The 15,238-nt window shown below is 46.5% G+C and overlaps 1 protein-coding gene across 2 annotated transcripts in view; it reads left to right on the top strand.

The window, feature by feature from the left end:
* Positions 1–15,238, top strand: part of LOC117518538 (voltage-dependent R-type calcium channel subunit alpha-1E-like) — a 107,313-nt gene that overhangs the window by 8,246 nt on the left and 83,829 nt on the right. For both annotated transcript variants that reach the window (XM_034179686.1, XM_034179687.1), the window contains exon 2: positions 2,149–2,339. In XM_034179686.1, coding sequence (XP_034035577.1) covers positions 2,149–2,339 — 191 coding nt within the window. The remainder of the gene's footprint in view (positions 1–2,148; positions 2,340–15,238) is intronic.

A 15,238-nucleotide genomic window follows, 5' to 3' on the forward strand; every position in this document is an offset into this window, starting at 1 on the left:
CACTCTGCATTTAATCATTAGTGATTGATCTCTGCTCCCCTCCACAGCATGTCTTTTTCCTGGTTTTCTCCCTCAGCCCCAACCAGTCCCAGCAGAAGACTGCCCCTCCCTGAGCCTGGTTCTGCTGGAGGTTTCTTCCTGTTAAAAGGGAGTTTTTCCTTCCCACTGTTGCCAAGTGCTTGCTCACAGGGGGTCGTTTTGACCGTTGGGGTTTTTCCGTAATTATTGTATGGCCTTGCCTTACAATATAAAGCGCCTTGGGGCAACTGTTTGTTGTGATTTTGCGCTATATAAATAAAATTGATTTGATTTGATTTGATTTATTTACATCCATTACTGCATTTAAGGCCTGCAGCATATTCCAAAAGAAGTTGGAACGGGGACATTTTTCCCTCCTAAATTTAAGGATTAGGAATATAAGGATTTTACAGCCTGTTTTCCTGAGACAGTTCAGGGGTTGTATGCAATTTTTGACTAGTAGGAGCGAGGTCAAGATGAAACACAGTGAAACACAGTGAAACATGGCAAGGCAAAACAGAGCAAAAGACTAAAGCTGGAATGTGGACAAAAAAAATCACAACGAACTGGCAGGGAGTGGAGAAAGTGAGAGGCTTAAATAACAGGTGCAGTAATTAGGGAAACAAGAGGCAGGTGTCAGGGAATGTTCTGGAAGGGACATGGTCAGATGAGACAGAGGTGAGACAGAACTCAAGAGAGTGCAGGAAGACAGAATTACAATGAAGATGAGGGAAGCTGGTGCAAGATAGACAAATGTAAAATGAACGGGACCTGACAAGAAGATGAACCTAACCAAAACAAAAACTGAACGAAACCAAAGTCCTAATAAATAAGAAATAAAATAAAGAAAACCCAACATGAAGGAACAAATAATTAAAACATGAAATAAATGTAAGAACTGAAAAGAGCTAAACAAGAAAATAAAGCCTGACTAAACCAGAATGGAACTATGTGTAACAATAAACAGATAATTAAACATAAGACAAAAGAAAAGCAAACAGGAAATAAAACTAATGAATATGTAATGGCAGGACTGAAACTAGACCCATGACTAAAGTAAGATCAACAGGAAATAACTGAAACAGAAAATAAAACCACAGACAAAAGTATTACACACAGGAGCAAGATCATTAGACAAGACTAACTGTAACTGGTAAGACTAACTGTAACTGGTAATGCAACAGACAAAAGTCACCTTATAATAGAGTCATAACCACATGGAATGGACTGTAGTGAGCACCTTGCATGGAAGGGTGGTGCCATGCAAGGCGTTCACTGCACATTGGGAGCAACTTCTGGATTAAGGACCTTGCCCACATGCCTTTAGTGAGTTTTTGGCCAGACAAGAGTTTAAACCGAGGACCCTCTGGTCTAAAGCCCATTGCTTAACCACTTGACCATCACCTTCACCCCTTCAGATCTGTCATGGGTGTATTGGTGGCTTCCCTCACTAGTCTTCTTACAGCATGGTCACTCAACTTTTGAGAACTCCCTCCTTGACACAGGTTTACAAAACAGTACCATACGGTTTGTATTTCTTAATGAGTGATGTAAATGAAGTCCAAGACATATTCAGTGATTTGGAAATGTTCATCTATCCTTCCCATGACTTGGCTCATGAAGCCACCTGTCAAAGTGATGATTTAAACTTTATAATAAATTGCCTCGTCCTAACATTTTTGGAATGCGTTGCAGGCCTTAAATTCAGGAATGAATAATATTAAATGAAAAGAAGATGACCAAATAAAACATGAAATATCTTATTTTTTTTCTGTCTGCAATGAAATAGAAGTAGTAAAGGTAAGGATCACTGCATTTTTTTTCTTAACTTGCATTTTTCCATATTGTCCCAACTTTTTCTTTATACGTATAAACCTACGGAATTCCTTGTGAATCAGTACACATTGGTGAAAAGAGTGACTTAGCATAAATATTGTCCCAAAACTACTAAATAAGGCTGCACCCCACACCTATATAAGTCAAAGGTGTCCAGTCAGGACAAAACACCCTTTTGACTTGGTACATATTAAGTATATTAGTCCAAATATTGCGACTTTCAAAGCTGCTAAATCTCTTTTTTGAACTGTGGGTGATTGATTTTTACTTTTGTATTTTTGCCTGTCTGTTCAGAAAATGAGACCGTGGATTCATCTGAGTATGAGTTCCCGTGTGGTGTGCGTCAGTGTCCATCCAAGTACAACTGTAGTGATACCTGGATTGGCCCCAATGACGGCATCACACAGTTTGACAACATCCTGTTTGCCGTTCTGACTGTCTTCCAGTGCATCACCATGGAAGGATGGACCACTGTACTCTACAATGTAAGGAATCACAGAAACACACACACATAGACAGCATCACTCAAATGATCTTCTCATTCTGAATAATGCAAATTATTCAGGCAAAGCGGCATTTTGCAACAATTTTCCACCCCATTAACTATAATGAAGACGGGTGCTCACTCGCTGAGTGGATGTCTGCAAACTCCTGCATCTGTCAGTCTGCAAGGCATGAACACTAATGATTACACTAAACTGCTGCTGCTGCTGCTGCTTCTAAAACATGACATGCATCATGCACAATTCATAATGTGCAATAAAAAAATATATACCACTGCTATTTATATATGAGCAAGAAGGTTAGGTGATAATTTAGACTTAATTATTTATTGCTTGTATTTACACAAGTCAAAACACAGATCAAATAATAATTACCGTAATAATGTTTCTGTAGCACTTTCAGGTAAACATAATTCATAGTGCTTTACGCTAACCTTTTTACATAAAAATATAATTTTAAAAGTAAAAATATATATCACATATGATGCACAATAAAATGTAAAAATACATATAAATAGATTAAGATATACCGATTCAGCCCTGCGATAGACTGGCATCTTGTCCAGCAAGGGTAAGGAGGATTCTGAGAAAGCTCAGAACTACACAGAGGACCTGGTCAATGGCCTGAAGAGAGCTGGGACCACAGTCACAAAGATTACATTAGTAACACATGATGCTGTCATGGTTTAAAATCCTGCAGGGCAGCAAGGTCCCCCTGTTCAAGCCAGCAAATGTCCAGACCCGTTTGAAGTTCACCAGTGACCATCTGGATGATCCAGAGGAGGCATGGGAGAAGGTCATGTGGTCGGATGAGACCAGAATAGAGCTTTTTGGAATAAACTCCACTTACCATGTTTAGAGGATGAGAACAACCCCAAGAAAACCATCCCAACCGTGAAGCATGGGGGTGGATGTTGTGAAAGTGTAGGAACACGGACCCACAACAGGGGGCGCAAATGAACGGACAATGGAGGAGTCAAATAACACTGTTTTTACTGTTGTGAAAACAGGCACAACAACACAGCCGATTACAATATTGCGACTAAGTCCAATAACAACGGTGTCGTGTGGGCAGGCTCGACGATAGGAGACGCCTGTCCAAGTCGAACCGGAACCACCCCGATTTCCTCTGCCACCGAACCCCGGGAATACTGGAGCCGCCAAGTCCCGAATCCCCAGGTGGCCACTGCCTCCGCTCGTCGGATCCGGTACTGCTGGCAAGGAACAAAAACAGTCAGGTGTGGATGCAGCTGCACCCAGCAACACGGAGGGTGGAGAGTCCACCTCCACCTCTCGTTAACAATGATACAGGTTAGTGCAGGAATGTGAGTACTTATCAACAGGTCCAATACAGTCTCCTGCTGTTCCACTCACTATCTGCGCAAAAGCAACAAAGTATTATGTTCAACAACACAACTGGCTGAGTACGTTACCTCTTTGGTTAGGCGATATCTCGGCAAATGAGGTGGAGATGCCGTCCTGCTGATATACCTCCGTGTTAATTGGGATCAGCTGTCTCCAGTGATGGATGACAGCTGTCATCCTGGCTGCTCCCGTAAGGCGGCAGCGCCCTCCGGTGCCTGGAGCCCGCACTCCAGGCAGGGCGCCCTCTAGTGGTGGTGGGCCAGCAGTACCTCCTCTTCAGCGGCCCACACAACAGGACCCCCCCCTCAATGGGCGCCTCCTGGCGCACGACTGGGTTTGTCAGGGTGGCGACAGTAGAAGTCGGCCAGGAGGGCCGGGTCCAGGATGAAGCCCTTCTTCACCCAGGAGCGTTCTTCGGGCCGTACCCCTCCCAGTCCACCAGATACTGAAAACCCCGGCCCATCCGTCGGACGTCGAGGAGCCGGCGCACGGTCCAAGCCGGCTCTCCGTCGATGATCCGGGCAGGAGGTGGCACCGGACCCGGAGTGCAGAGGGGTGAGGTGTGATGGGGTTTAATCCTGGACACATGGAATACTGGATGAATCCGCAGTGAGGCCGGAAGCTGGAGCCTCACTGCGGCGGGATTGATGACCTTGAGTATCCTGTAAGGGCCGATGTATCGTTCTTGCAGTTTTGGGGAGTCCACTTGAAGGGGAATGTCCTTGGTGGACAACCACACTTCCTGCCCAGGACGATACGTGGGAGCCGGGGCCCGCCGCCGGTCTGCATGGTTCTTCGCCCTCGTCCGGGCCTTTAACAAAGCAGAACGGGCGGTACGCCACACCCGACGGCACTTCCGTAGGTGGGCCTGGACTGAGGGCACACCGACCTCCCCCTCAACCACCGGAAACAACGGGGGTTGATACCCCAAGCACACCTCGAAAGGGGAGAGGCCGGTGGCTGATGACACTTGACTGTTGTGGGCGTACTCGATCCAGGCCAGGTGGGTACTCCAGGCCGTCGGGTGTGCGGCTGTCACACAGCGTAGGGTCTGCTCCATCTCCTGGTTGGCCCGTTCTGCTTGTCCGTTGGTCTGGGGGTGATACCCGGACGAGAGACTGACCGTGGCCCCCAGTTCCCGGCAAAAGCTCCTCCAAACATGCGAGGAGAACTGGGGACCGCGATCGGAGACGATGTCTGATGGTATCCCATGCAGACGGACGACGTGGTGGACTAGGAGGTCCACTGTCTCCTGGGCCGTTGGTAGCTTCGGGAGGGCCACGAAGTGGGCCGCCTTGGAGAATCGGTCCACTATAGTGAGAATGACGGTATTTCCCTGGGACGGCGGGAGACCCGTGACAAAATCCAGGCCGATGTGAGACCAGGGGCGATGAGGCACGGGCAGCGGCTGTAGCAATCCCGATGTCTTGCGGTGGTCGGCCTTGCCCCTGGCGCAGGTGGTACAGGCCTGGATGTAACCCCGGACGTCGGCCTCCAGGGACGCCCACCAGAAGCGCTGCCGGATGACTGCCACGGTTCTTCGCACCCCAGGATGACAGGAGAGCTTAGAACCGTGACAGAAGTCCAGAACTGCAGCCCTGGCTTCTGGTGGGACGTAGAGTTTGTTCTTCGGTCCGGTTCCGGGGTCCGGGTCTCGTGTCAGGGCCTCCCGGACGGTCTTCTCCACGTCCCAGGTGAGGGCGGCCACGATAGCGGACTCCGGGATGATGGGATCCGGGGGATCCGACGACTCCGTTTTGACCTCATCTTCATGTACCCGGGACAAAGCATCCGATCTTTGGTTTTTGGTCCCGGGACGGTAGGTGATCCGGAAGTCAAAACGGCCGAAGAACAGTGACCAGCGGGCTTGCCTGGGATTCAGCCGCTTGGCGGTCCTGATATACTCCAGGTTCCGGTGGTCAGTGAAAACCGTGAATGGCACAGACGTTCCCTCCAACAGATGTCTCCACTCCTCAAGAGCCTCTTTCACCGCGAGGAGCTCTCGATTGCCGACGTCATAGTTCTGTTCGGCTGGGGTCAACCTGCGGGAAAAATAGGCACACAGGTGAAGGACCTTATCGGTCTTCCCGCTCTGGGACAGCACGGCTCCTATCCCTGAGTCCGAGGCGTCCACTTCAACCACTAACTGGCGACTAGGATCGGGCTGCACCAGAACAGGTGCAGACGAGAAGCGCCGTTTCAACTCCTTGAATGCGGCATCGCACCGATCCGACCAGGTGAAGGGGACTTTTGGTGAGGTCAGGGCTGTCAGGGGGCTAACTACCTGACTGTAGCCCTTAATGAACCTCCTGTAGAAATTAGCAAAGCCTAGGAACTGTTGCAACTTCCTACGGCTTGTGGGTTGGGGCCAGTCTCTCACCGCCGCAACCTTGGCCGGATCAGGAGTGACGGAGTTGGAGGAGATGATGAACCCCAGGAAGGACAAAGACGTGCGGTGGAACTCACACTTCTCGCCCTTCACAAACAGCCGGTTCTCCAACAACCGCTGCAGGACCTGACGTACATGCCGGACATGAGTCTCAGGATCCGGAGAAAAGATGAGTATATCGTCTAGATATACGAAGACGAACTGGTGCAGGAAATCCCGCAAGACATCATTAACTAATGCTTGGAACGTTGCGGGGGCGTTTGTGAGGCCGAACGGCATGACCAGGTACTCAAAGTGACCTAAGGGGGTGTTAAATGCCGTTTTCCACTCGTCTCCCTTCCGGATCCGAACCAGATGATACGCATTTCTAAGATCGAGCTTGGTGAAGATTTGGGCTCCATGCAGGGGCGTGAACACCGAATCCAACAGGGGCAACGGGTATCGGTTGCGAACCGTGATCTCGTTCAGCTCCCTGTAATCAATGCATGGACGAAGTCCGCCGTCTTTTTTGCCCACAAAAAAGAAACCTGCGCCCATCGGGGAGGTGGAATTCCGGATCAACCCGGCAGCTAATGAGTCCCGGATGTAGGTCTCCATTGATTCACGCTCAGGCCGTGAGAGGTTGTACAGTCTACTGGACGGGTACTCACTGCCCGGAACCAAATCAATGGCACAATCATACGGACAGTGGGGGGGAAGTGTGAGAGCCAGATCCTTGCTGAACACGTCGACAAGGTCGTGGTACTCCACCGGCACCGTCCCCAGATTGGGCGGGACTCTGACCTCCTCCTTAGCCTGGGAGCCGGGAGGAACCGAGGAACCTAGACACACCCGATGGCAGGTCTCACTCCACTGAACCACTACCCCGGACGGCCAATCGATCCGGGGATTGTGCTTCAACATCCAGGGAAATCCTAAAACCACACGGGAGGTGGCCTGAGTCACAAAAAACTCGATCACCTCCCGGTGATTTCCTGACACCACCAGAGTTACAGGTGGCGTCTTATGCGTGATCGGTGGTAGTAGGGAGCCATCTAGTGCCCGAACCTGTACAGGCGAGGTGAGCGCCACCAGAGGGAGCCCTATCTCCCTGGCCCATCTGCTGTCCAACAGATTCCCCTCAGAGCCCGTGTCCACCAGTGCTGGGGCCTTCAGGGTTGAGTCCTCATACAGGATCGTGACTGGGAGTCGTGTAGCAATGTGGGTGTGTCCCACGTGAATGTCTCGACCCACCCCTAGCCCAGTCTCTAGGGGCGGGCATTTGGAGTTTGACCGCTCGGGGCAGTCTCTGACGTGGTGCTCTGTCGAGCCACAAACAAAACAAGCTCCGTGGGCCTGCCTCCTCTGTGCATCTGGTGCCCTAAATGTTGCCCTACTCGTGTCTTTAGCTTCGTCAGCAGGGGGAGCTGTGGCCCCACGGAGCGCAGGGGCCGTGGAGCGTGGGGAAGGCGGAGCGCGGTCGGATCTGGAAGGGAGAGGGACGGCGCATGCCCGGCCACGCCCTTCGTCTCGTTCCCGCCGACGTTCTTCTAACCGGTTGTCTAACCGTATGACAAGATCGATTAGCCCGTCTAAATCCCGCGGTTCGTCCTTAGCCACCAGGTGCTCCTTGAGAACCAACGACAGTCCGTTTACAAAGGCGGCGCGGATGGCAGTGCTATTCCAGCCGGACCTCGCAGCCGCAATGCGGAAGTCGACTGCATAGGCAGCTGCGCGCCGACGCCCCTGTCTCATCGACAGTAGCACGGTTGAAGCGGTTTCTCCTCTATTGGGGTGATCGAACACGATTCTGAACTCCCTCACAAACCCATCATATGTCTGAAGGAGCCGTGACTTTTGCTCCCAAAGCGCTGTAGCCCAAGCGCGTGCCTCGCCGCGAAGCAGGTTTATTACATAAGCTACCTTGCTAGCATCGGTTGCGTACATGACTGGACGCTGTGCGAAGACAAGCGAACACTGCATAAGAAAATCTGCGCACGTCTCCACACAGCCTCCGTACGGCTCTGGGGGGCTTATGTATGCTTCCGGGGAAGGTGGGAGGGGTCGTTGAACGACCAGTGGAACGTCAATGTTACGCACAGGGTCTACGGGAGGGAGAGCCGCAGCGGCGCCCGGAGGGCGCGCTTCCACCTGCGCGGCGAGAGCCTCCACCCTGCGGTTCAGGAGGACGTTCTGCTCGGTCATCAAATCTAACCGAGTCGTGAAAGCGGAGAGGATCCGCTGCAACTCACCGATTACCCCTCCTGCGGACGCCTGCGCGTCCTGTTCTTCCATTGGCCGTTCAACAGCCGGTTGACGCCCCTCGGGATCCATGACTCTGGCCGAGATATCCTGTTGTGAAAGTGTAGGAACACGGACCCACAACAGGGGGCGCAAATGAACGGACAATGGAGGAGTCAAATAACACTGTTTTTACTGTTGTGAAAACAGGCACAACAACACAGCCGATTATAATATTGCGACTAAGTCCAATAACAACGGTGTCGTGTGGGCAGGCTCGACGATAGGAGACGTCTGTCCAAGTCGAACCGGAACCACCCCGATTTCCTCTGCCACCGAACCCCGGGAATACTGGAGCCGCCAAGTCCCGAATCCCCAGGTGGCCACTGCCTCCGCTCGTCGGATCCGGTACTGCTGGCAAGGAACAAAAACAGTCAGGTGTGGATGCGGCTGCACCCAGCAACACGGAGGGTGGAGAGTCCACCTCCACCTCTCGTTAACAATGATACAGGTTAGTGCAGGAATGTGAGTACTTATCAACAGGTCCAATACAGTCTCCTGCTGTTCCACTCACTATCTGCGCAAAAGCAACAAAGTATTATGTTCAACAACACAATTGGCTGAGTACGTTACCTCTTTGGTTAGGCGATATCTCGGCAAATGAGGTGGAGATGCCGTCCTGCTGATATACCTCCGTGTTAATTGGGATCAGCTGTCTCCAGTGATGGATGACAGCTGTCATCCTGGCTGCTCCCGTTAGGCAGCAGCGCCCTCCGGTGCCTGGAGCCCGCACTCCAGGCAGGGCGCCCTCTAGTGGTGGTGGGCCAGCAGTACCTCCTCTTCAGCGGCCCACACAACAGTGGAAATATCATACTCTGGGGGTGCTCTTCTGCAAAGGGGACAGGACGACTGCACCGTATTGAAGGGAGGATGGATGGGGTCATGATTGCGAGATTTTGGCAAACAACCTCCTTCCCTCAGTAAGAGCATTGAAGATGGGTCATGGCTGGGTCTTCCAGCATGACAATGGCCTCAAACACACAGCCAGGGCAACTAAGGAGGGGCTTTGTAAGAAGCAATTCAAGGTCCTGGAGTGGCCTGGTCAGTCTCCAGACATGAACTCAATAGAAAATCTTTGGAGGGAGCTGAAACTCCAAACCTGAAAGATTTGGAGAAGATCTGTATGGAGGAGTGGACCAAAATCCCTGCTGCAGTGTGTGCAAACCTGGTGAGAAACTACAGGAAACATTTGACTTCTGTAATTGCAAACAAAGGCTACTGTACCAAATATTAACATTGATTTTCACAGGTGTTCAAATACTTATTTGCAGCAGTAACATACAAATAAATTATTTAAAAAAATCATACATTGTGATTTCTGGATTTTTCTTTTTTTTTTTTTTTTTAGATTATGTCTCTCACAGTGGACATGCACCTAAGATGAAAATTCCAGACCCCTCCGTGATTTCTAAATGGGAGAACTTGCAAAATCGCAGGGTGTTCAAATACATATTTTCCTATATATATATATATATATATATATATATATATATATATATATATATATATATATATATATATATATATGAACTAATAAATCACGTGTACATAAGTATTCACACCCTTTGCCATGATGCTCAAAATTGAGCTCAGATGCTTCCTGTTTCCACTGATCATCCTTGAGATGTTTCAACAGCTTAATTGGAATCCCCACAGCATGATGGTGCCAGCATCATGCTGTGGGGATATTTTTCAGCAGCAGGAACTGGGAAACTAGTCAGGATTGAGGGAAAGATAAATGCAGCAATGTACATAGACATCCTGGATGAAAACCTGCTCCAGAGCGCTCTTGACCTCAGAGTGGGGTGACGGTTTATCTTTCAGCAGGAAGTGATTTTATATATATATATAAATATATATATAAATTTGCAAAACATTTTAAGAAAAAGCATTTTTCATGTCATTATGGGGTGTTGTGAGTAGAATTTTAAGGGGAAAATGAATTTTCTCCATTTTGGAATAAGGTTGTAATAACATAACAAAAGCAAGGAAAAATCTCCCTCTGTTGATGATCTACCTCAAGTAGACCAGACTCAGAGGGGTGTCCAACTACTTAGGCCATTCTAAAAGTTACAAGGTTTTTACAGATTATACAAGAATTTTGTAACAAACAGAAGAAACAAAAATAGAAAAAAGAAACAAAAGAACAACAAAAACAGTGTCCTTGAACTGGTCAGAACTCCAGCAGCAGTATTGTGAATTAGTTGAAATTCTACAATACCAAATCAGAAATAGAATACATTTAGTCCATGAGTAGTAGTCAATTATAATCTAATCATTATTGTCTAAATAACACCTACAAACCAGCCTTCGTGTACCATGGTCTACATTTTTGTATGACAGTCATCCCAGGGTGGTAGCTGTAGTCAGGTAGGGGTCAATGAAGAATTACACCAAAGTCAAAATTTTAAAATGCTCCAGTCATATTGAAATGTATTCCACATTATATGTGTGATCATAATGATTCCAAAAAGGAATAGTTTGGACTCACTAGAACTGAATGTTATCGGGTAAAAACAGCAAAAATGGTGACATAGGTCAGTTTCAGTTTGTACAGGGATCAAAAGTTAAAGCTACTCCAATTTCGGTCAAAAGTACATCCAGTTTTGTGTAGGCCATGGTACACTGAGGCTGGATTGTAAGTGCTGTTTAGCTCCCTTAAGCGATATCGAAAACCTGCTTGGCCCATGGACCATTTAAAAATGAAGATCATTCAATGTGTACTGTCGTTTCTTGGTAATGGTGGGTCCTAAATGCTGATTGTAATGGTTTAAAAAGATTATTATCAGACAGACAAGTCATGCATTGTTGTGGGACTACTTTTTCAAGAACTCTAAAAGAAATAAAGTTACTTTACACACCAGTTAATAGTTTAGCTTGGTTTGTCATGTATTCTAGCATTTTCTTTAACAAAAGTTCATTATGCGAGGAAATCAAAAACTTCACTTTTTGCTTATCTGAACTGTTTTGTAGCATATCTGTAGTCTTATCATGTTCTTGTTGTGTAATGAACATACAGTGAATCAACAGAATACCTGACAGTGACCTCAAACTTAGAGAGTAATCCCTGGAAAGGAGACAAAAAGATCTTTTATCACAGGAGCAGCATGTTAATACTGCAGTTCCTAGTTCTTCAGCCACCAGGTGTCCTTGTGGAATACTGATTTGAAATTGTCAGGTTTCAGCCCCAGTCTGGCCCAGTCATGTTTTGTCCCCTATTGTTTTTATTTGGTCATTTTATTTTAGTTATTAATCTAGTCTTGTCATACTTCGGTTCTGATTATCTTGTGTGTAATACTTTTGTCAGTGGTTTTATATTCTGTTTCAGTTATTTCCTGTTTATCTTTCATGTATCTAGTTTCAGTCCTACCTTTGTATATTCATTAGTTTTATTTCCTGTTTGCTTTTCTTTTGTCTTATGTTGAATTATCTGTTTATTGTGGTTTGGTCTTAGTCTTTATTTTCTTGTTTAGCTCTTTTCAGTTCTTACATTTGTTTCGTGGTTTAATACGTTGTTCCTTCATGTCGGGTTTTCTTTATTTTATTTCTTGTTTATTGGGACTTGGGTTTTGTTCATCTTTTGTGTTGGTGTTTTATTTTGATCACTGTGGTTAGGTTCACCATCTTGTCAGGTCCTGTTCACTTTGCATTTGTCTTACTGTACTATCTTGCACCAGCTTCTCTCACCTTCATTGTAATTCTGTCTGCTCTGTCTTCCTGCACTCTCTTGACTCCTGTCTCACCTCTGTCTCATCTGACCACACCCCTTCCAGAACCTTCCTTGACAACTGTGCCTTGTTTCGCTAATTACTACACCTGCTATTTAAGCCCCTCACTTTCTCCACTCTCTCCCAGTTGTTGTGATTTCTTGTCCACGTTCCAGCCTTTGTTTTTTGCTCTGTATTTGCCTAACCATTTTTGACTGTGCTTTGTTTTTTAACCTTTCTCCTGCCTCAGCCCATGTATTGTGTCTCCTGGTATTTTGGAACTGTGCTTGTTGTTGACTACACCTCTGCCTGACCCCTGCCTGTACTGCTGCTTCTCAGACTGCCTTCCTGTGTACTGAACCCTGATTTCTGAGATAAAGCCTTTAACGTATACCTCAGTATTTTGAGTCTGCATTTGTGTTCAACCTCCTTCTGTGCCATGCTTACCCAGCACATGACAGAACGAACTGGCCAGAACCTGAAGAAGTTTAATTTAAAAATGAGCATCTCTGTAAAACACCTTATATCTGTTCAAATGCGTATTAACAAAGTGGTAAGCTTCCCGCACACTGGAATCAAAGTTCCATTTAGACTAATAATGTGATCCAGATGTAGACAGCGAGGGGATACAGCACTTAGCTTCATCAGCCTTCTTGCATGAGCAGACAACCAGCAGCATGATTTCATGCTGACATTTCATCCCCAAAATTTAAGTCCGGTCACATTCACCTCATGCTGCAGCCAAGCAAAAGAGCGATCAATATTCTAATTAGGTCAGAATGCTGTACATAAAGCTTCTCATCTCCATGGAGAACAACATTTATAGGAGGATTTTGTTTCTGCTTGTACACACCTGTTTTTGTCTGAATGGTGCAGACTCACAGCATTTTTAGAGTTTTATTCATCTTTAGGTTTTTGAAATAATCACTCAGACACCTGCTACAGTGCAGCTGTAACAGTAATATCACTTTATTTAACTTTAATTGGTGGTAATTGTGATTAGCTGCGAAGGCTCAACAGTTCAGTTCCTTTTTAATTATATTTTTAAGTTTTGTTTTTTTTTTTTTTTTGCATTTTTATTACCGAATGAAGATACAACTGTTAGTAAGTATGACTATAGCATGACCATAGATAGATAGTGATTTGAGCCTGAGTGGGAAATGAGCGGGATGGTTATCAGCACTTCCAAATCTGAAACCATGGTCTCCTGTCAGAAACGGGTGGATTTTCCCGTCTGGATCAGAGGAGACTTACTGCCCAAAGTGGAAGAGTTGAAGTATCTTGGGCTCTTGTTCACGAGTTGGGGTAAGATGGCACGTGAGATCAATAGATGCATTGGGACTACATCTGATGTTTTACTGACACTCTACCGGACCGCCATGGTGACAAGGAGCTGAGTCAGAAGGCGAGACTCTAGATTTACCAGTCGATTTCCAGGCCAGTCTTCTCTTATTGGTCATGAACTTTGGGTAATGACCAACAGAACAAGGTTATGGATACAAACGGTAGAAATGAGATTCCTCCCTAGGGTGTCTGGGCTTACACTCTTAGACAAGATGATGATCTCCAATATCTGGGAGGGACTGGAAGTTGAGCTGCTGCTGCTTCTTCATGTCGAAAGGAGCCGGCTGAGGTGGTTTGGGCATCTGGCGAGTATGCCCCTGGTTCTCTCCCTAGGGAGGTCTTCCAGGCACATCCAACTGGGAGGAGACTCCTGGGAGAGGGATTATTTTTCCCACTTGGCTGATGAATGTCTCAAGATCCCCCAGGAAGAGTTTGAGGACATGGCCGAGGAAAGGGCAGTGTGCGAAGACCTGTTTGGTCCAGCCCAGTCTCACTTTTTTTTTTCATCCTCCCATCACGAAATGAGTCAAATTTTTGTGACGGGGGTTTTTTTTAACCCACTATTTGCTAACCCTACTCCTACCCCCAACCCTAACCAGAACTTAATCCTACTCCTTTCCCCCACCCTAACCATAACTGATTGTCTCTTGATTGTCTGAGAACACCTGATAGAGTTAATTGCCTGGGAGTGGAACAGGGAGAGTTAGAACACATGCGGGGCAGGTGCTTGAACAGGGTTGGTGACTCCTGTGTTAGAAGCACAATTTATTGTTATGTTCGATTTAATGGGCGTTTGGAAGCACAACATATTATAATGGTCGATTTTTTTAATGAGCTGTTATCCCATTAAATAGAACAACACTCACAGCTAATACTTCTGCCAAGACATAAAATGTCTCACAACTTTAATCTTATCATTTGTGATGCCGCCTGAGCTGCACCCTGTGATTGTCTTTGTCTCTATATAACTATGATTGCACTATATGTTTAACAGGATAACTTAAGAACCACTACTGGATGCATTTCTGATAATCTGCTAACTTTTTTATTCGTGGATTATATTTTCAGCTAACTGAAAACCATTTGGGGACCAATTAGGTTCTGCTAAATTTACTTCCACCAACTTTAGGTCTGTTTTTTTTTTTGTTTTTTTTTTAAGTTTAAGTCCCTTCAGCTGCTCCCTCGTTTGCACTCAGGGTCAACACAGAAAATCCAAGGTAGATCTGCATGTTGAATTGGCACAGGTTTTACGCCAGATGCCCTTCCTGATGCAGCTCCACATTGCATGGAGAAATGTGGCAGGGGTGGGGTTTGAACCAGGAACCTTCTGCACAGAAACGGAGGTGAACGACCACTTGGCCACCCACCCCTGATTGACATTTTGTTTTAGTTTAATAGTCAAAAATGTTTGTAAACCCTGACATCATACATTTGTTCCTGTTGGAGCTTATACACAACTCCAACTTGCGTAATTTTAGTCTGGCCATCAATGTGTAAGTGTAACACGTGATTGGTCGATGCAGCAGCTGCTGGGTAGCATTGTGTAATTCTGCAGTTCAGTTCACTTATGATGCTATAATATTCCAGAAAGATTTATCACTAGATATACCTGCACTTCAACACTTCAAGCTCTCTGGGACTATTTTTCTGATTGTGGTTTTTTTTTGTTTTTTTTTTTTGAGAATCAGAATTTAGCCAAAGCGAAATTCATATAAATTGGAGATTAGCAGTGGCGTAGTTTACCTTTTTTATTAGTGTATTAATTTAGCGTTGCGGCAGCTAACTTTTCAGTTCAT

The sequence above is a fragment of the Thalassophryne amazonica genome, chromosome 10 (assembly GCF_902500255.1).
Source record: "Thalassophryne amazonica chromosome 10, fThaAma1.1, whole genome shotgun sequence".
NCBI classification, from domain to species: domain Eukaryota; kingdom Metazoa; phylum Chordata; class Actinopteri; order Batrachoidiformes; family Batrachoididae; genus Thalassophryne; species Thalassophryne amazonica.